The sequence below is a fragment of the Onychostoma macrolepis genome, chromosome 07 (assembly GCF_012432095.1).
Source record: "Onychostoma macrolepis isolate SWU-2019 chromosome 07, ASM1243209v1, whole genome shotgun sequence".
Taxonomy (NCBI): Eukaryota; Metazoa; Chordata; class Actinopteri; order Cypriniformes; family Cyprinidae; genus Onychostoma; species Onychostoma macrolepis.
The window spans coordinates 16,740,935-16,763,605 of record NC_081161.1 but is presented as its reverse complement, the minus strand read 5'-3'; the positions used below and the strand labels follow the sequence as shown (position 1 = coordinate 16,763,605).

Genomic DNA, 22,671 nt, shown 5'->3' with positions numbered 1-22,671 from the left:
TAACCTCACCTAGCACCGGAGCGCTCCACAGGACAGGGAACAATAATGATATGAATTGATTATTTCACACATGTGCCTGTGAATTTACAAAGCCATTTCATGGCTGCTGTGACAAAGGCCATTTTATGCTTTAAATAATGGCATAAACAACAAGGAGAGTACAAGAGAGGTATGGAGTAAAAAATAAAGATAACAGAATGAGAGATTAGAGAGAGAGAGAGAGAGAGATGAGGCCAGATTTCACTGCTAGGTCACTGAATTGGTCCAGACACACAAGTGCGCAGGAATGTTAAATGTGACCTCCCGCCCAGATGTTCCCAGTCTGTTCGGATAAGCACGCTAAAACATGACACCACAACTAACATTCCACCTTTTTCAATATTTTCTCCCTCTGCTTCATCTCACTCACCCCTCTTCTATCCTGCCTTCCTCCCAGAAAGAGAAAGAAGTAGGCATGTTTTGATAAAAGAGGTTGGGTCGTGCTCCAGACGCAAACCTACTGCTGAGATGGAATAGCTGTGAACCAGAGCCATATGTGATCCCATTCGATCTTCAGACGCACACACACAGACAAAGGTCATCAACGCTGACACCCGCATCTGCCCTACAACTACACTAAAAGACGTGCCAATGTGTCCACAGCGTGGCCTTGGCACCCCAGGTGGCCCGGCGGATATGATATCCCTGACTGAAGAATGCCTTCATGTCGCTTTTAGCATTACATCTAAATGGCACTCTGAGGCGAAGCAGGTCGATACAGGGAAACAGAAGCATCGGCTAAAAATACATATATCCAGCATGATAGTATTACAGTGTAGGCTGAATAGTGTTGGTGTTTATAGACACTTAGATAAAGCTTGAAGATTCAAGTATAAAAAATGTGATTGATATCATAGATTTAAAAGAAATTGTTCTTACCTGTTTGTTGTACTTGTTGATGGTTTGGCTACTGTACTCAGAACAGTGGTCTGATCCGATGGATATGTTATCTCCAGTGCCGACAAATGTGTTGGCCGGCGGCAGGTCCTGAACAGCCTGGTGCTTTTTTCCTGCCGTTGGAGACTGAGGGTGCAGCTGAACGGTGGGCAGGGGTGAGCTGGATTTGTAATGGCGGGCAAGATCTGGGCTTCCAGGGCCACCGTTGACGGACCGATAGCGGCCCATTCCCGGACTGTCCGACAGTTTCTCGTTAACGCCATCGTAGCGCTGTCCATTTGGCTTGGATGCCTCGACGGTGACGATGCTGCTATATAAAGGCTGTTTAGACTTTTTCTTATTCTTGTCTTTCTTGGGTTTCTTGCCTTTATCATGTTGCTGAGGAGTGAAGAAGTCCTCATGGTCTTTCTTTCCAGCCTCATAGCCATTCTTGTTCTTGGGACGGCAGTAGCGGGCCATGACGACCACCAGGATGATAAGAATCACCGTCATGATGCCTGACACAACTCCTATGGCGATGCTCAGTCTTTGCTTTCCCAAGTCATAGTTGGGGTCTCCTGCAATGTCAGCATTGAGCGGCGTACCAAGACTTTTGGCTACTTGCGCCTCTACAATAGTGGAGTTGGAAAGCGTTTCATTGACGTAGATGTGGACCAATGTGGTGGTGCTTTGCGACGGAACCCCGCTGTCATTCACTTGCACAACCAGTCGATGAAGGCCAAAATGTTTTTGCTCTAGTTTGCCAACTAACAAGATCACTCCAGTCCATGCATCAATTTCAAACAACTTAAACGGATTGCCACCCACTATTCTGTAGCTGAGGTTAGCATTAATACCTGTGTCGGTATCAGCAGCCGAGACAGTCCTGACCACTGTCCTTATGTTGCTAGAAGGAGGAAGCAGCGTGTATGAGCTATTCATTGGAAAAGTGACAGTGGGGGGATTATCATTTACATCCATTACAGAGAGGGACACCGTGGCTGTAGCTGACCGGGGCGGATCGCCTCCATCAACAGCTTTGACACGGAATGAATACGTGTTTTTTTGCTCACGGTCAAAAGCCATGTTTGAGAAGATGGTACCTGTGTTGTTGTCAATGGAGAAAATGTCTTCCTGTTGCTCAATGTATAGACTCATGTCCGCATTTTGTCCTTTGTCGGCATCCATTACCGTTATCATGCCGACAGGGCTGTTGGGTTGCAGGTTTTCCTGTATATAGAAAGTGAACACATCCTGCATGAACTTTGGCTCGTTGTCATTTTTATCCGCCACCAGGACTACCACAGTGGCTGAGCCCTGCAGAACAGGCATGCCTTTGTCTTTGGCGATAACTTTAAACTCATATCGTTCCGTCTGCTCCCTGTCAAGTATGGTGTTGACACGGATGTCACCAGTGTCTGCATCAATGGAAAATATTCCATTCACAGAGGAGTCCAGGGAGTAGGAGATTTCTGCATTTTTGCCGCTGTCTGCATCTAAGGCCACTACTGTGACGACACGCTCGCCGGGAGCATTGTTTTCAGGAAACGAAACTTCCACTGTACTTTTAGTAAAAACTGGTGGATTGTCATTCATGTCCCCCACTTTGACTATCAGTGAATTGTTGCTAGAGAGGCTAGGGCTCCCCGAGTCAACAGCAACAATGACCACGTTATACTCCTGCACTGCTTCATAATCAAGTGGTGCTGACGTATGGAGAAAGTACTTCTTTTTATTCATTTCGCCCTCAACCTCACTAGCAGGTTTGAGCTGAAACGGAACATCTCCCACTACGGTGCACGTCACTATACCGTTCGGCCCTTTATCTCGGTCTGACACTTGGACCAGAGCGATGGGTGTATCAACAATCACATCCTCTGCCACATTAGCCACACCGTCTTTGAGAAAAATGCGTCCGATTTTCCGGATGTCGATATTGGGGACGTTGTCATTTTCATCTTTGATGTTGATGATCACTGTCGCCTTGTCAGTCTTAGGAGGCTGGCCACGATCACGTGCCATAACTGTGAAGCGAAGCTGGCTCACGTCTTCACGGTCAATCCTGTGCAAAACACTGAGCCAGCCAGTGCTCTCGTCGAGCCGCAGCAGTCGTCGCACCGACTCTGTGGCTGCTCCGAAAACATATTCAATCTGTCCATTCACACCTACATCGGTGTCGCCCGCTTTTAGCTGGAGTATGGGGGCACCTGGGGAGCTGTTTTCTGGCAGGTCTGCCTCATAGACGCTCTTTTCAAAGCGTGGGGTGTTATCATTTACATCAGTGATCATTACCCTAAGGATGGCTTGAGAGGAGCGTGGGGGGTCGCCCCCATCTCTAACACGCAGAGTCAGCTCATAGGAGTCGCGCTGCTCTCTGTCCAGTGCCCCTTTGATAATTAGCTGCGGCTGCTTCTCGCCGTCTGTGGTGTCAGCAACTTGAAGTTCAAAGACGCTGCTACGGCTCGCCCCCTCGTCGAACCTCCGCTTGCCCATGTGAGTGTCAACACTGCCGGAGCCGGAAGTGCCGATCCGTCTGACAGAGCTCTCGCCGTTGTCCTGAATTAACTCGTATCGCTCAATTCCATTCCGACCGAAATCTCTGTCGGTGGCCGTGGGCAGGAGATAAAGTGTGCCAATGGGTCTGTTCTCCTCAACGGAGAGCGTAAGAACAGGTGAGGGAAAAGACGGCGTGTTGTCGTTTATGTCTAAAATAATCACTTTGCCCTCAAAGAGATCAACCCAGCTCTGCGCGGGTCCTATCACGGACACTTCGAAATCTATAAAACATTCGTTCTCATCAAAAATCATTTGACACTGCGGCAGCTTTTCGCGGTCTATCCGCCGCTCGTTCGTGCTCAGGTCTCCGGTCATGTTATCGATTTTGAAGTACTCGGAGCCGGATTCTAAGGTAAAAGTCACATCCATGCCAGCCGTGATGCCAAGGTCCGCGGCTACATTGCCCACACGGACATCGGCAGGACCCTCCTCAGCCAGGCGGTACCGGAGCACTTGCTTGGCTGCGGGCTGACTCAGCAGCTGCAGAATAAGAAAGCAGTAGCTTAAATAGTCCACAATGCCTGTAGTCCTCATTGCTCGTCGCGGGTTTTCCGGCCAAACTGAATGTTAATTTTGTTTAACAGCTTTTTCACCTTCTTCTCGCTCGTGTTAAAGCGCCTGTTTCTCACTGCATGTGTTTTCACAACCGGATACCCCTCTGTGGTTACCAAACTCAGACAGAATAGCGCATATCTGTTATCTTTCCCCCCTCTCAGACTGGGATCTTGCTATTCTCGCTTTTCATTGATTTGTCCCTCAAAAATATACACAGCACTGACAGAAAGTCTTAACAAATTCATTCAACATTAAGCTTGAAATAAACATGCCAGAAATTACTTGCTGAGACTACTCCGTGTTTGCCATGACTTGACATCGCCGGGTCTTTTCATTAAAGGCAGCGAAGCCAGATATTCAATCCATTGCGCAATCAATTAATAAGGTTTTAAATCCAGCCTTCCCAGATGCGAACTCTCCGCTCCAGATGATATCCCACCATACGGAATAGAAACTGAAATATCAGAACTTCTTGTGCTACGGATATAAGCCGCAAATGATCTGTCCTCTCCGTGTGCCGTGTCCGCGCGCACAAGATTTCTCCAGTCCACTCAGCGTCTAATAGTTCTCACTTGCACCAGAGAGCGAAAAAAAAAAAATTCCGCAGTGCCACTGTGCTGTTCGGCGTTAAGGCAAAATGCAAAACTGAGCAACAACGGAGTTATAATCCTGGCAGAGATGCTAGGAATGTGATATTAAAATTCCAGCGCGAGGACGGTCCCTCTGTCCAGCGCGCGCCTCTCACCTGCAGCAGAAGCGCGTGTGTATCTGCCGCACTCTGCGCGCGAGTCTCTCTCTCTCGCTCCCTCACTCTCTCTCTCTCCACCCCCTTCGCGCTGCGCTCCCTGTGCGACAAACAAAGCTCAACTTGATCGCTTAGTTTTACTGTTTGAGGAGGGTCTCTTCTTGTTGGTTCGCAAGGGCATTTTATTGCAAAATAGTGTATAAATAATGTGCTCTCCAGAAATGAGCATTTGGAGACTGGAGGTTCACTATGCGAAATACCAAATGCTTTCCAAAAGGGGTTTGACTTTTTAAAGGGAATTGCATTTCTGCTGAGGTTGGCGTCGCGCAAATCAAAACTGGTTAGCCAACCGTCAACTATCATAAAGATGTTTCAAAGATGTTTACGTTGTACAAATCTATAGTAAAGTGATAAATAATGGCTGTACTTGTGTTTTGTCGATGCACTGCGCGATACTGAGCGTAACGGAATTGTTGCTATGGTTACATCATATTCAAATAAGACTCTATAAGCATATGCGTCTATTTAGCACATTTTGTATTTAGTCTAACTTTGGGAAAACATATTCTTGTATGTAAAATGCGTACTTTTAAGAATGCGTTTTACACTGTCACATTTTATCTGGGATATCCTGTCTTATGGCTAGTGCAGTTTCATAGACTGTTATTTTAATATACACCAACGTGTCAGCAATAAATCACCATATGTTACAGTACATTCACCTTTAAATCCATAATTTGATTCTTATAATCGATATAACATTATTCTGTAGGACTGTAAACATAAATAAAATAAATCTTTTTGTTTGCGCTCCTTGCTCCGCGCATCCCAACAGTACTCTATTCATTATCCCACTCCGTGCATCCCAGATCATCTCGGTTTCGGTGCCCCTTGTGGCTTCCCGGTCTGTTAGAATATAAATGTGTGTGGTCGTTTGTGGGGAGATTTTTTCTTCGTCAAGAGTATGTACGCGGTGAGCTCTTCTACTACTTAACACCCATTCTTCTCCATCTGTTATGGGCATTTTGCGCAGAAAAGGCACCACGGACAGCGACGCTCGGTTGACTCACCGGTGTGAAGGAGAGAGAGAGCGAGTGCGATGATTCTCCGTGACCAGAACTCTGATGGAGACCATCAAATGCACAGCGCACAGGCACAGCTACGATTTATATACTTCTTTTAGTTAGTACCATCCGCGTTCCCATTTGGTGCTGTAACACATTTATCTAGTAATGCACTGAATCCATAAACACTTATTCGAGGCAGGTATTTCTAACTCTACATGTTCCCCCTACAACTGTAGAGGGGCGGGTTTCAGGGGATATGTGTGCGGGTTTTGCCCATCCAAAGTGTGACTGAGAGAGCTGAGATGACTGTAGCCCCAGCGCGCGGTGACTGGACCGGAGAGCTGCCGCCTGCAGAAGGAAGCCCTGCTATCCATAATCTGAACACTGCGCCAAATGTCGCCACACAGCGCCCTCTGTTGTCCTCTTAAAAATCATACTGAACAAATTAGTAATTACTGCATATATGTTGAGGTGGAGTTAAAGTATGTATAAAGCGGGGTTTTCCTGATATATCTGCATAAGCTGTAGTCTATCTACTCTCTTTCAATTTGCCAGTCAAATTCGGGCACCATTTTCACTCCTATTCCCTGCAGTCCGTTTCTCATTTAAAAGTACTGTCACTCATTAGGACGTTAATGACATTTGAAATGAGTGCTTTCAAAAGCCACTAGAGGGTGTTACCCTTTTTAGTGTGGAGTGCACGGAAGTTAAGAGGTCAACTTTTTAATATAGAGTCATTAATTTCTAGGCTCCTCTCAGGTGGATGTTTCAGGTTAAAATAGATTTTTCAATATCCTTTTGTTTATATGGTCCGGTTCACCTAAATTACATCCATTGCCTATACTGACTTCAACACACCTAAAACATGTAAAGTGGACAATTAATACAATTTACTGCACATAGGAATGATACTCTAATGGAATTAGGCCTACTGTTAACATAAGAGACAGTGGACAACAGTATTATAATTCTAAAAGGTTTGAATAAGATCATTTCAATAATGTATTTAAGCAATACAAGAAAAAAAATCACTGCTAAATTATTGAATGTGTCAAGAAAAACAGTCTAAAAATTATACTATCTGCCAAGTATGAGTATTGAGTCAAAATAATCTGACAAGGCTAGACATTGTACTGGATAGTCATACATAATTAAATATTACAGAAATACATCCTTAAAAAATCACCTCAGAACTGAATCAGCACTTCTGTAAGCAAGTCTGAGAAATGTGCTGGGCTTCCTGTCTATGACTGTTTATATATCAGGTCATTTAAAGGGGCCATATGATGCGATTTCATGTTCCCCTTTCTCTGTGGAGTGTTACAAGCTGTTTGTGCATATATAAGATCTGTAAAGTTGCAAAGATTAAAGTCTCAAACCCAAAGAGATATTCTTTATAAGAGTTAAGACTCTGCCTCGCCCTCCTAAAACGGCTCATTTAAACACGCCCCCACATATCTACATCACGGTGTGGGAAGATTTGCATAACACTGCCCAAACGTATTCGCAATGAAAGAAGGCGTAACTTTTATTCTCGCTGCAGTATTGTTGTTGCCGCCGCCATTCCGTGAGACGCTGTGTGTTTCGTTGCGAAAGTACTTTGTTTGGCCTTCCAAATGAGTACACAACTAGAAAGCAGTGGTTAATTATATTTACAACACTGTTCCAGAACAGTACAAGGCAAATATTCAAGTGTGTGCAGCGCATTTTACGGAGGACTGTTTCCTGAACCTGGGAGAGAGTAGCCTACAATGTGAACACTATGAATGGCTGTGAACACTATAAAGTGGGGCAATTCCAACGTCGCAAGGACAGTCTGGTGCTTCTGACTCGCAGCCTGTAAGTACGTTTCAGTATTTAAAGAATTTGCTACTGACTATTCAAACGCGGGTTTTGAGCAGTGTAGAGTAGTGCTTGTTTGGCCTTTCTGCGATCAAAAATGCAGACATGGTGTTATGTTTAGGGGGCGCGGCGTAACACGTAAAAAGACCGTATGAGTCATCATAATCAGTAATTATGTGAATGCAACAAATGCCTTGTTTATAGTTGGTTTTATTGTTTTAGTCTCATCACGCCGGGACACGGCATCACAACATGGTAAGGGGCGTAACATTTCCGTCACACGCTTGAGGTATTCGGCGAATCACAATGCACTGGATAGCTGGCAAATCAGAGCACACCTCGCTTCTCAGAACGATGAGCTTTATAAAAATCGGCACGTTTCAGAAAGGCGGAGCATAGAGGAGCAACAATAATGTACAGTATGTGGAAAATAATGTGTTTTTTGAACTTTAAACCACGTAAACACATTGCATTACAATTAATACACAAAATAATATTATTTTTAGCAACATCATATTCTCAGGATTGTGGACTGTCTTATGGGGTACAAAAACACACACGTGTTCCATGACCCAGTTTCTCCCCTGTCTGATTAATCTGATTATTAGTTGATTCCCAGCACCTGTCTGCCTCTGGTTTAGGTTAGTATATAATGTGTAGTCCTTTCTATGTTTCCTTGTCGGTTCTTAGATGTCTTCTGTGTGTGTCTACACCTGTTCCTTGCCTGCTGAGTCATTAAAGATTGTTATTTGATTATCTCAGTGTCTCCTCGTTCCTCGTTCCTGAGAAACGTGACAGAAGAACTGACCAATATAAAGTTACCTCTACGTCTACCCTCCGTTTTGTTTCCATTGTGTTTCCTCCTGGAGCAGGAGGACCGATCTCTCGAGGACCATACAAGACTGTTCCTGTTGCTAGCGCTACCAGCTACCCGGATGACGCTCTCTGCGCATTCAATGATGCTAGCCTGAACACCGCGAGCAGAGCGCTCTTGTCCAAAGATGGTCCTCGAGAGGATTTCGCCGCCTTCGTGGACTGGACTCTGGCGAGAAACGGATCGCCCCTCACCGTATCTCCTGAGGATGATCTTGCCAGATCCACTCCAGACCCAGAGCCCAGCCCACCATCTCCCCGCAGCACAGAGCATCAGCCCGAGCCCACCGATGACGGAGAGCCCTTTCCCACCGCGATCTGCGAGCCAGCGCAATGCAGAGCGACTGATAGAGGATCACCCCGGACGTGGAGCCCAACCCATCAGGCCAGGTGCGAGAGCCAGCGACAGTGCCCACCACGAGGGAGCCAGCCGTGGACGGTGTGAGCTCGGAGTGGAGGGTGAGCTGATTATACTTCTGGGGCTGCTGGATTTGTAAGGGGACCTGATCGATTGGGAAGCGGATCTGGAGGTCGACTTTCCCCCTCTCTTGTCTCTGTTGTCCCTGCTGGTCCCAACCAGCCCTCCTTCGTCTCCGCTGGTCCCGTCCAGCTCCGCTCCTCCAGAGCGCCCTCCAGTGCCTGCTCCTCAAAAGCGCACTCCAGTGCCCACTCCCTGAAGGCGTCCTCCAGAGCCCGGAGACTCACAAATGCCCGCTCCTGCCTCCTCCACTGCTGTCGTCTGGCAGCCCCTCCGCTTGCCCTCAGCCCACCATCTATGCGGTGCGAGCCCCACGGGACTGCCAACCTCCAGTATCGCCGGGGCTGGAGTATCCCTCAACTCCGCCTCTGAGCCCGGACTCCGCCTCAGCCCGTTGACCCAGCGGCTCCACCTCGGCTCCTAGCTCCTTCGCCTCCACCGTCACCCGTCGATCCACCAGCTCCACCGGGCTCCCTCGTCCCTCTGGCTCCGCCTTGGTCGGGCGTCAAACCACCATCGCCTCAGGACTCCGCTCCTCCGGCTGCACCTCGTAGCTCCGTCCTACTGGCTCCATTGGGCTCCTTCCTCCCGCCAGCTCCACCTTGGTCCTCAGTTGCTTCGGCTCCGCCTCGGATCTCCGGAGCTCCACCTTCGCCTCTATCGCCAGAGCCCTCAGCTCCAACCTGGCCCCCCGGATCCTCGGCATCCCCCTGGCTCGTTGGCTCTCCGTCTCTGCCTCGGGCTCATCCACCACCTGTTCCGCCGCTATTGGTCGGCCACATGGAGTCGGCGGCCATCCCTCCTCCATGGCTCCTCCCTCCGTTGGCTCCACTGTGGGCCATCATTATGGCTGTGGCCTGGGTCCTGCTGTGCGCCTCCTGCTCCGGGTCCCTCCTGTCTCTTCCCTGGCTCCCCTTCCTTCGTTGCCCCCTTGGACTCTGTTTGCCAGCCCCCTCCCGGGGGTTCGTCCTCCTCCTGAGCCGCCTCCGTAGTTCCCGCCCGCCCCACACCTTTGGATGTTTCTACGGTGTGAGGACGCACCTTCCGGGAGGGGGGCGATATGTCAGGATTGTGGACTGTCTTGTGTGTGTTTTTGCTCCCCATGTGTTCCGTGACCCAGTTTCTCCCCTGTCTGATTAGTCTGATTATTAGTTGATTCCCAGCACCTGTCTGCCCCTAGTTTAGGTTAGTATATAATGTGTAGTCCTTTCTATGTTTCCTTGTCGGTTCTTAGATGTCTTCTGTGTGTGTCTACACCTGTTATTTGATTATCTCCGTGTCTCCTCGTCCCGTGTTCCTGAGAAACGTGACACATATGACCCCTTTAACATGGCCAGGTACACCCAAGAGTGAAAACGATGAAGATTGTATGCATTCTATTTTAACTTGTATAAATAAAAGGTAAAAGCAGAGGTTTAGACAATTTTATGTGTATAGATGGCTTTACTACAAACATAAATATGACCCAGAACAAAAACATATGATACAATTATTATTTTTATTTTTTTATGCTCAGAAAGACAAAGAATAAGGTATAATATTTTGACAATTGGTGAATTTGCAGTGCAGTCACTTCCTTTCAGTGAACCTGGCTTGAATAAGTAGAGATCACTATTACTGTGAGGAAAGCAAATAAATAAATATGTAATGCATTAATGATGAGTCTACATTATAGAAACCATGAGTAGTCTGTCGTCTAGGAGGAGTTTTTAGTTTTGAATAAGACAACAAGAAGGCAAAGGGGGTTGTGCAGAGAAAAACAGAATCATATCTGTGTATGATTGATAATAAAGTGCCAAATCTCAGAGAGTGAGAGCGGTAGTGAGAACCTGTGACAAGAATAACTCCGCTTCCACACATTACATTGCAGAGGTGCCACTGAAAGGTGTCACAGCAACTTTTACAAATGTGATGGAAACTGTTCCGAGGAGGTTTTATGCGCTGATTGTAAAGGCTACAGCTAATCTAGAGTGACACAGGTGGAATCATGTGTTTTGGACCGTGCATTTCAGTTGATTAATATTTTCACAATGCATACAAAAGGTAACAAACCTCTAAGAGGGTTGAGCTCATTTTCATAGCTGCTCAGCAACAACTTCGTTGTAATTAGTCAGTCATTTCCACTGCGCCGTTAAAAGTTTAGCTTCAAATAAAAGGTGGCAACTAAGGAAAAGCATTTGTTTCAACACCACGGTTTTGATGGAACAGATATGATATCTTGTGGTCATTTCAAATGGGATCATCAAGCGGCAGATTGGAAAATAATTAGTTGAGCGTCGTTCCACATGAAAGCTTCGTTTTTATCTTGGATCTGTCATGTGCTTTGCCAAACAGCCATAACAATCCTCCCAGCAACAAACACACCCACACTCCTTTGTGTCTTTCCCCTTTTGTTTACTGCAGTGTAGTTATGCAGGTGTGTGGGCAGTAACATACACCTGCCGATTGTTTGGACTTTGTAGAACAGCAGCGCTATTCTTAATCTCCACAGACCAGCAAAACGAAACCACTAGAACCTGTAAGGTGCTTCTGCTGAGTTAAGAGACATTGTTGACCATGTGAAGTATAAGTAGACTTGCTCTCAGACTTTTTGGAGTAGACTTGCTCTTTATGAAACAGCTAGTGGACCTTTTATCTGTTATTAAGAAACAACACTATAAAATGTGTTGGGGGGGGATGTAAATTAGCATTTAGTGCATGTGCATAACTAATTGGTAAATGTCTTCATATGTACGTTTTCAAAACCGAAAGTTAGAGGATATACATAAGCATCTACACTGACATGTTGTATCACTGATTAATATTTCAGACACAGAGATAAAATGAAGAGTTCAGATGCAAAAGCCTCTATGGTGCCGTTTGAAATTTTCTTCTAAAATTAGCATTTTTATCAGGCTCCTATAGGTTCAGTAATTTCACTTTAATGACAATGCATAGGTTATTATTGCCATTAAAGTGAAATAACTGAACAACTGAGTCTAAGCAAAATGCTAGTTTTAGAAGAAAATTTCAGATTGGCACTCAGAAGCTTTTGTATCTGAACTCTTCAGATCTTGTTTGAATTGCATATGTTGCTGTCATTATTGGTTATACCACATTATAGATGATCTCAACAAATGATAATGGGTTAAATAATTGGCATGTGTTGAACCCAAACATGAATTGGCAAAACAAAACTTGGCCAGACAAACACATACACAAACACACACACACACACACACACACACACACACACACACACAAACACGCAAACACACACACACACACACACACACACAAACAACAACAATGTACTAAAAATGAAAAATAAAATAAATAAACAAATAAATACGATCCCTTTTCACTGGGATCCACAAAAGCAACTAAAATGCTCTATTATGCATGGCAGGCCAGTAGCTGGCGATGTCACTTTGTAAAGAAACACTATGCTCCTGCGCACATATCTATAGGCAGAACACATAACATGCACGTCACCGTTTTTTGTGTAGTTTACATGGAGACGTGCACTTTGAAACATGTTTTCAAAGGTTTGCTTTTTCAGGCCCCCAAAATACTGTTGTTGTGTTAATAAATGGCCAAAATGCATTAAAAGTCTTTAGTTTTAGTTGAAAATGGTGTTGTGTAAACGCCCCATTAAGGGGAGGAAATTAGAAAAACAGATGGGGCAAATAGACAAGGTAACAAGAGGGTGGTGGGGTCAAGACATTGGATTGGAGAGCACATAACATATATAAACAAACATAATAGAAGCCATGTGCTCATGCCAAACATGACAGTACAAGAGCATGTAGCAAATGAACCACCATAGGACGTGCTCAAAAAAAAAAAAAAAAAAAATACACCAAACTGACTAGAGCACATGGCAAGGGAATTTAACAAATGCAACGTGCACAAACATGGAGAATGAGCATCCAGGTCCTGACACTAAAACCTACACCGAACTAGATGAAGTGCCAAGAGCCCATGCTCCAGACACAGAAGGACAGCACACAGCCAAGGGAATAACCTCAAAGCAGTGTGTTCACTCAGGCACCAGGGAAAAAATGCATAACATGGGTGTCAAGATCCTATTGCCAACCCCAAACATGACGGAGTAAAGTGTCTGGATCCTGACACTACAACATAAAAAAGAACACAATCAGTTCCAATGAAGAAAGAGAATAAACTAATTTTCAACACTTCTTAACATTCCCATAAACATCTCAAATGGCTGAGTAAATTGTTATTTTTGTTTTCTTTGCGCAAAAAAAACGTATTCCCGTAGCGTCGCAAAACTGAAGTTGAGCCACTGATGTCACATGGACCGTTTTACCGATGTATTTACTACGTTTCTGGACCTGGGAACATTTCAGTTGTGTTGCTGTCTATGGAGGGTCAGATAGCTCTCCAATTTAATCAAAAATATCTTAATTTTTGTTCCGAAGATGACCGAAGGTCTTATGGGTTTGGAACGACATGAGGGTAATTAATGACAGAATTTTTGTTTTGGGGTGAACTAACCCTTTAAGTTAAATTTATAAAAAAAAAAAGAAAGAATGAAAAGATGGAAAGAAAAAAAGTGTTACTGAAATGTGACCTTGAGTAAAAAAATAATAATCCTTATTTATAAATGAATTTTAGGGCAAATTGTGCAGACTCTCAAATAAATCATTAAATTCTGCTTTTAAAATATATACCCATGTGCTGGATGGGTTTAAACTCTGGAGCTTAAGTGTGCTTGAAATAAAGCCTCACTAACAGAGTGCAATAAATTAGTTTTATTGCTCATTACTATGACACTGAGGGGAAAGAAAGGCACAGAATATGTGCCCTTTCCATGACTGGAGAAGGCACCGAAAAGCAATCCAGATTTCTGGATTTCCTCTCCAACGGCCCCCCAGCTATGACTATTTATAACTACAAATGTTCCTCCCAGTTTGCTTGGCCATAAAGTTCGTCCCATTGGAGAAACATAGACCTTCATAAGCCAGCCATACAGTGATGCTGGTCTTTCATGATACAAATGATGGAAGAGACAGAGTGAAACATCTGAGAGGATGGCTTTGTAGAAATGTTCATTAATTCAGCCGACGGCTTTCGTGCTGTAGATCTTAACATGGCCGTATGCAAATGATGTGTATGATTTGTTCTTTGGCACTGACTCATTTGAGAGCTTTGTTCAGTGATTTGTAAAACACATTGCTCATCTCAGTGATTCAGCCATTGGAGTAATTTGTGTCATGTCAGCTGATATGTCATGCTTTAGTCACAGAGAGCGACGTATGAAAAATCACAATCCCCCTTTTATCTTTCTAAATTCCCCCTTGACTTGAAGTACACTATTCTTTCACTTCTAAAACTATTGCTGCCCAATTTAGAGCATGTGTTATGTTAGTAAAACTGTATTAATTATAGCTATGAATGAGTCGATGTTTCATGCTTAGATATGCCAAAGATATGCATCTGAAATCAAGAAGCTTATTCATAATGAGTGGCAATGCATCATCATCATCACAACGTGTGGTGTAGAGGGAGTAGGTGAGAACGAATATGAGGGAGGGGTGAAAGATAGACAGAAAGAGCATGTGAGAAAGAACGAGGCAGAGAGAAAGTGTGCATGAACGAGAGGGCGGCTTAAAGAACATCAATGTGTCAAAGTCACACAATCTGCAGGACCACATGGGATCGACAAAGACTAGTTTACCAGCTTATTTATGATGCTCTTTGCAGAACGATAAGAATGAAAGATGTGACACATATGCTTTGTTCAATTATCAGTAGGTTATTAGTTTATTAGTTACACAACAAGAGCAGATTTCTTGTCTCCTTTCGCATAGATAACCAGTTATTACACAAGCCAGTCAGCTTTACTTTAGTGTGGCATCCAGCCTGCTTTTGATTAAGAGAACAGTTGAAGAGAAACGTTCAAATTTAGCCATTTTAATTCAAAATAAATTAATAGTTTTATTCAGCAAGGACGCATTGAATTGATCTGAGGTAACAGTAAAGACATTTATAGTGTTACAAAAGATTTATATTTCCAAGAAATGCTGTTCTTTTGATCTTTCTGTTCATCAAAGAATCCTAAAAAAATAAGTATCATGGTTTCCACTTTGATAATAATAAGAAATGATTCTTGAAAACTTAATAAGCATATTAGGCAAGGCAAGTTTATTTGTATAGCACATTTCATACACAATGCTAATTCAAAGTGCTTTACATAAAGGAAGTAAAATAATCATGAAAAAAAATATCAGAACAATAAAACCAGAAATTTTAAAACGTTTAAAATGAATTTAGAACAGTTAGAAATAAAAATGATTATACATAAAATACAGAGCAGTCAGTTTGGACGTAGCAGTGTTCATTCAACAAATGCACAGCTAAACAGATGAGTTTTGAGTCTGGATTTAAATGTGCATTGCTAATGTTTTAGCACATCTGATCTCTTTTGGAAGCTGGTTCCAACTGCAGGCGGCATAATAGCTAAAAGCGGAGTCCCCTTGTTTTGTGTGAACCATTGGTATTTCAAACTGACTTGATCCTAATGATCTGAGTGGTCTGTTAGGTTTATATTCAGTGAGCATATCTGCAATGTATTTAAGTCCTAGGCCATTGAGTTATTTATAAATGAGTAAAAGTACTTTAAAATCAATCCTAAATGTAACTGGAAGCCAGTGTAAGGACCTGAGGACTGGTGTGATATGCTCAGATTTTCTGGTTCTAGTCAGAATCCTGGCAGCAGCGTTCTGGATGAGCTGCAGCTGTCTAATGGTCTTCTTTGGAAGGCCGGTGAGGAGACCATTAAAATATTAGAATGATTTCTGAATGATCATGTGAAACTGAGGACTGACGTAATGCAAGTAAAGTTTTGTAAAACTTTTGACAGTCTATTAAATAAGAACTTAAATAAGAAGTCCTTATTATGTTTGTAAAATGATCTAAAGGCAGTTGTTTTGTTTTATTTTATATCAGAATGTTACAATTCTTTCTATTTATCAGCAAAATGATGTATCACTTTTGTTTTCTTTCTGTCTTTTTTTTTTTTTCACGAAAGTATCAAGCAGCACAACTGTTTCAACATTGATAATAACAAGAACTGATTCTTGAGCACCAAATCAGCATATTCGAATGATTTCTGAAGGATCATGTGATCCTGAAGACAAAAGTAATGGCTGCTGAAAATTCAGCTTTGACATCACAGGAACAAATTACATTTAAAAACACATTAGTTTAGAAAAGAGTTATTTTAAAGTGTAATAATATTTCACAATACTGTTGCTGTTTTACTGTATTTTTTGGTCAAATAAATGCAGCCTTGGTGAGAATACATGTGAGACTTCTTTCAAAACCAATATTACCGTCCCCTAATTTATAGATGAAATCAAAATTACTGAAGGATCTCAAACCAAAAACTTCCTTTTTTTCTAAATTTTTATTATTGGTATTACTATTATTAGATTGATCGATACTCATTCAAAGATCAGCCTCTGAAGATTTCCCTCGCATAATACCACTGCACGACAGCAAAATAATATATGATATTTCCTAAAATAAGCTCAGAACATGCCCCTGTCTCTGTGTTTTCCTGTCTTTGTGACCTCATCTGTCAGATTTCCCTGATGTTGTCATGCTCCTTAGTACTTGTCACCACTCTTGACGACTCCTTTCTTGATGTAACTCTCTTCTAGTTCCACTCAATCTGCGCTTGTAATCTTGACGTGCTTGATAATGAGCCAAACATATTCATCTGTTCTGAATTCTTCATCTCGATGTCATCTGAGGGGGTCTTTTACAGTTGGGATCAGGGAGCTGGTTTTATCTGCTAATCTTGCATTATCACTTGATATTGTACATGTACAGTAGGTGTATGCACATTAAATGATATTGTATTTGTGCAGTCATATTTTTACTAAGGATAGGTTCATAGAAAAAGTAGGCACTACATACTGTGCTGTAGACAATGATTATTGCCTACATTTTAAATAGCATATGCATATGCTTTGTGCAGTGATAAATATTTTAAACAGCTGCATTGTTGTCACTTTATGCTTGTCAAATGATCTAAAAGCAGTTCTTTTCTTTTTTTCTTTTTGTAAAACTTTTGGCAGTCTATCAAATAAGAACTTGCTCTTGTTATGTTTGTCAAATGATCTATAACCAAATTGTATTTTTATTTTATTGAAATGTTTTGTAAAACTCTTGTTGAGAAAAAATGCTATACTGCTTTGCACGTCACACTGGAAATGGATGGTCTACTCCAGTATACACACTATGCATATAGAATACCATGGAAATAGTATGAGTAGTGTACTATTGTGAATACAGCCTATATCCTACATGTCAGAGCTTTATGTTCTCTTCCTGGGGAGGATTAAGGGCATATCGGAAAAATAGAAAGAGCAGAGAGTCGACTGAACCAGAACAGTTCATGAACCATTTCTAAGCCTATGGTCACATACAACCCTATTCCTAACACGATCATGTTAGACCAGTGGTCTCAAACTCAGTTCCTGGAGGGCCACAGCTCTGCAGACTTTAGCTCCAACCAGCTCCAAATCACACCTGCTTGGAAGTTTCCAGTGATCCTGAAGACCTTGATTAGCTGGATCAGGTGTGTTTGATTAGGGTTTGAGCTAAACTGTGCAGAGCTGTGGCCCTCCAGGAATTGAGTTTGAGACCAATGTGTTAGACCCATAGGACTAATGGAAACAACGTCTACATAAAGAACAAACTTGTGAAGTTTGTTCTCTATGTAGACGTTGATGATGTTCATGACGTTGATGTCTGGATAGACAGAGACTCTGAGGCAATGAAAATAATGAGAAATTAGAAAATGTGTTGAAATGAATCAAAAGTAATCACAAATCTAGAACATTTTAAAATCCATCTGGCATTGACATTTTTTAAACTTACATATTGAACTAAACTACACATATTTTTCTAAGGTTTTAAATACTGCAGTTCTCACAGAGAATTCAAAGAGCTGCTGAATTTAAAGGATTGATTCTGGTAAGGCCAATGAAGGAAAAAAAAAAAAAAAAAAACTACTAGAGCTCTGGGATATTGTGATAAAAGTGCTTGTCTCTCTGCTGTCTTTTGAAAACCATTACCAAGGACCATGAAAAATAGGAGCATATTGTGAGACACTGATAATGAAATGTGACAAAATCCTTTCAAGGACTTGCTGAATGCCCAGGAATAGTCCTCAATGTATGAACATTTGAAATTGGCTGATTTTGTTACCCTGAATTTCAAAACAAAGAAACTAATGCTACTCCAAACAGCTCAAGTATAAGATGGCTTTACCAGCCTATACAGATAAGTTCTAGTCCACAAAAAGGCCATTACATTTAACTGACTCATCAAAATGCTAAATTCTCTTTAGGTCTGTCATAACAGTCCCACCTTCAAGCAGGAAATATCAGCATTCCTGTTAGAACTCCACCATGCATCCAGAGGGAACAAAAGGAATGCCTGTTCTCGCTTCCCATTCAAGAAAATACAGAATCCAACTGACAGAGAGGTCAAGGAGCTACTCTGTCAATACTGTTAGAGCCCACAAATATACAAGAGAGGCCTGCCAATCACAGACTTTTGAGCCACATCTATTGTTGGCTGTCAGTAGCCCTTATGGACACCCATGAATTCATTCCCTTGTTAGATCAGCGAAGCATCCTCATTCAATCTGACGTCACTGAACGCAGCCAGTTTTGTCCCTGACTCACACTTCTCACTCAACCTCCACATTAATAATACATCTAAGACACGATGGGCAAGAATTGTCGAACCACTATGACTCCTTCTACTTTTGCTCCCACCATTCATTTTATGTAATTATTTTTTTCCTCGTTCAATTCTAGATATTCTTTTCCTTTATAACTCAGTACACATTTCTCTGTTCTTGCTCTCCTCCCACTTATCAATCTTTCCCTCCCACTGTAAGCCTGTGCAGAAGTGGTTGAGAAAAGCTAACACAATGTTCTAGCCCCCCTCCATCCACCCGTAATATGCAGGTGTTGAGGTTGGCACTGGTGTTATTATCAAGGCCCAGGCAGCGTGGCAGCATGCATTATGCTCCCTACCCCCAGTGTTCCTTAATCTGCCCTGTCAATGAGGAGAGAATGAGAGACATAATGTTTGGGGACATCTCCGTATGACAGGACAGATTGTGACTGATCTCCCGTTCTCCCCACTTTTTTTCCTTTTCTTCATTATCACGATCCGTGTTCCGATTCAGAGGTCCCTATTATGCAGTGCTCACTGCTCCCTACACACCCAGAATATGGAGAAATTCATTCATTTGAAATGCTTTATGGATTTCGAGTATGATGGCATAATACACTTTGCATTAGAAGGTTATGTTCACCAAGGCTGCATTTATTTAATCAAACAGAGAATAAAAATAGGCAATATTAAAATATTACAATAATAATTAAATAGTATTACAATTCAAAATAACTGTTTCATGTATTTATTTGTTTGTTTGTTTATTTTTCTTTACTTTGGCTTTATTTATTATTTATTTTCATCCATTTTTAAGTCAAATTTCCAGCAGTCATTACTGTTTCATTGTCACATGATTATTCAGTAAATGTTCTAATATGCTGATTTCATTCTCAAAAAAATATAATAATAATAATAATAATAATATTTTTTTGAGAATTCATTTTTTCTTTTTCTATTTATTTATTTTTTTCTTTTTCTATTTATTTATACATTTAGTAGTAGTAGTATTATTCTCTCAGACGAACAAAGTTTGAAAGACAGCTTTCATTTGAAATTGTAACATTTTGTACATGCATATATTAATTAATATATTAATATAAATAAGCTAAATATTATATAATAAATATTAATTGTATGATTCCAAATGCCCCAAACACCTGAATAAGTGTAAATTACTGTTGTGATGCAATCTGATTTGTCTGATTTACAATATAAATTTTCTTAATGTATGGTCAAGGTAATGTCATGTAACAGTCATATCTGGTCACAACCAATAACCACTTTGATCAGAAAGGCATTTAAATATAATCTAAGCCATACTAAGACAAATTTTTGGGAGTCAACTGTTAGTTATATGCATTTTTATTTAAGTAGTTTTCTATTCTAAGATCGTATTGATTTATATTACAAGCTATCACAATTAACACTTACTTTTAAGTAATATATATCAGCAGCTGCACCAGATTGCATGTTTTTGTTTAGTTTGGGCCTTGAGTATATAAACTCCATATTCTCATATGACATGAGCCATAAAATCCTGATTAATTAAGTAATACTTTAAAAAAAAAAATATATAATAATAATACGTTTGACTTATTTTATATGTGAAGCTTTATAAGGGTAAATGACCGAATGCATTGATGGATATTCTTCACAGTGCACGTTTGTGTGACTGGAACATAACAGCTGAGTTAATGCCTGCATCACTCTTTCTCTGTATCTCTCTGTTTTGGTCATTGTCTCACTTCACCCACATGCATTAGTGTGGCATCAGACTGTCAGCTGTAACTTTTAGTGACAGTGAAAGTGAAAAACTGTTGTTTGTGTGTGTTGGAGGGTAAATATTTGTGTGAAGATGAGAAACAAGGAGAGAAAAGGTGTTTGAGAGAAAGAAAGAGAAAAGAGAGCACAATACACTGCAAAGAAGGTATCTGTGCATGAAAAAGATTGAGTGTGAGAAAAAAAAAAAGTGTGTGGTGTGTGACAGTACATATCTTTGTATTTTTGTGAAGAACCACAGGGGGGAGATTTCTCTCTCTCAGTCTGAGTCAACTGTCAGAAATCGAAGGAGAGAGAGCGAGGAGAATGTGCAAAGATGTTGAGAAGGGCCTGGAGATGATTCTATTCCCCCCGCCTCTTCTCTCTCTCTCTTTCTCGTTCTCTCTCTCTCCTATCACAGGTGTGAAACTTCAAAAACAGGCCCCACTCCTCACAACCCACTCTACAGAGTGAGCACTCGCCCTGTCAAAATGTCGTAAGGTGTAAAATACTACCTCAAATCTTTCCCTTCCCCTCTCTTCCACACACTTTCTAACATGGCATGGGGGAAGACACACTCTAACCCCTTTAGCACACAAGAGTGCAAGGGCAAACACAATCACACACCTCCTTATGCCAGCCTTCTCTTTCTCAAATTCACACACGTACACACAAATACACGCTGTCTGAGAGGACTGAGATTACAGAACTTCTCACTGACCCTCTCACGTCTTCTTTTTTAGCTCCCTGTCAGTCACTTATTCATACAACCATCTGCCGACTGACAACTCTTTCTAAGGCTCAAGCATTTCAAATAATGTTTGGCGATGTTCTGTATTATAACCATCTAAGTATCTCATTAAATTAAACTGCGATGCATGTAATGTTTCAAACAAACATTAATTTCAATTAATATAATATATTAGAACATTCTTGGTAGATACGATTGAAATTACTGACAGTTTAGAGGTTTAAGAGCATTTGTCTGAGACAATGGATGGCAAAAGAAATTAAACCAACATTTTTCTGTTTAGAACCAAGTCATTGTGAGATTTGGTCATGTGTAATGTACACTGCTCAGTTAGACACAATATATTCACACAAAAGCTTACAATTTATAATAATAAGTTCAAACATATTTTTCAAGTATACGTTGTACTTCCAGGTAAGGTTGTATGAATTTATTAATAAACCGCTCGTTTTAAAATCTTCCCGGTCTACTGGCATTTGTTTTGACATCTGCTGCGAACATTACAACATTACAATTACAAGCAGTACGCATTTTGTATCTCACAATATTTTCTTGGAAGAGTTGTCAATACAAATTGACAACTATTTATCTGTTTCTGTGTGGATTAATAGCATTGTGTAAATAAATGAATGAATGAATGAATGAATGAATGACTTTATTGTAAGGTTCAATGATCTCTATTAACAAACCATTAATTACAACTTTTGCCTCAATAAGCTCCTAATTTGCTGCTTATTAATAGTTAGTAAGGTAGTTGTTAAGTTTAGGTATTGTGTAGGATTAGGGATGTAGAATATGGTCATGCAGAATATGTGCTTTATAAGTACTAATAAACAGTCAATATGTTAATTATAGGCATGCTAATAAGCAACTAGTCAATAGTGAGAATTGGTCCCTATACTAAAGTGTATAAAACATAAAAATAAACACATCAAAGAATCCAGAACTAGCACTGATGATGAACATGATGCTTCTGCTGCCTTTACACTCCATGCATTTTGAGCAAAAACCTGGATATTTGTCTAAATAAAATGTTTGCAGCTCACGAACAGTTTGAACCACATGCATAACCTACAATTAGCAAGTTGTTTGCATAACATATTCCTTAAACATTCACACATTTGCTCCGTGAGACATACAATTTATCCCCATCAGTCTTCTTTTGTCTATATCCTACCCATATTTACATTTATACATCACTTTGCTCCATCAACATTATTAAATTTTTACATTTGTATTATTTCCCACTTTGCATTAAATGCTTTGTTTGCTTGCTTATTTTTTTATTTGTATTTTTTTAAGAGCTGCTAAAATATTAAAATAAGCAGTTAGTATTCTGTGAGTCCACCAGCTGCTTTCAGTACTACAATGCATCTCATCCTCATGGACTGCACCATATTTGTCAGTTCGTGCTGTGAGATGT

General features: G+C 41.3%; 1 protein-coding gene across 6 annotated transcripts in view; it reads right to left on the bottom strand.

Annotated features, from left to right (window-relative positions):
• The window catches only part of pcdh7b (protocadherin 7b), a 128,356-nt gene extending 123,586 nt beyond the window's left edge, over positions 1-4,770 (bottom strand). For all 6 annotated transcript variants that reach the window (XM_058782849.1, XM_058782850.1, XM_058782851.1 and 3 more), the window contains exon 1: positions 919-4,770. In XM_058782849.1, the coding sequence (XP_058638832.1) occupies positions 919-4,005 (3,087 nt within the window). In that variant the 5' untranslated portion in view covers positions 4,006-4,770. The remainder of the gene's footprint in view (positions 1-918) is intronic.
• Between the last annotated feature and the right edge of the window lie 17,901 nt (positions 4,771-22,671).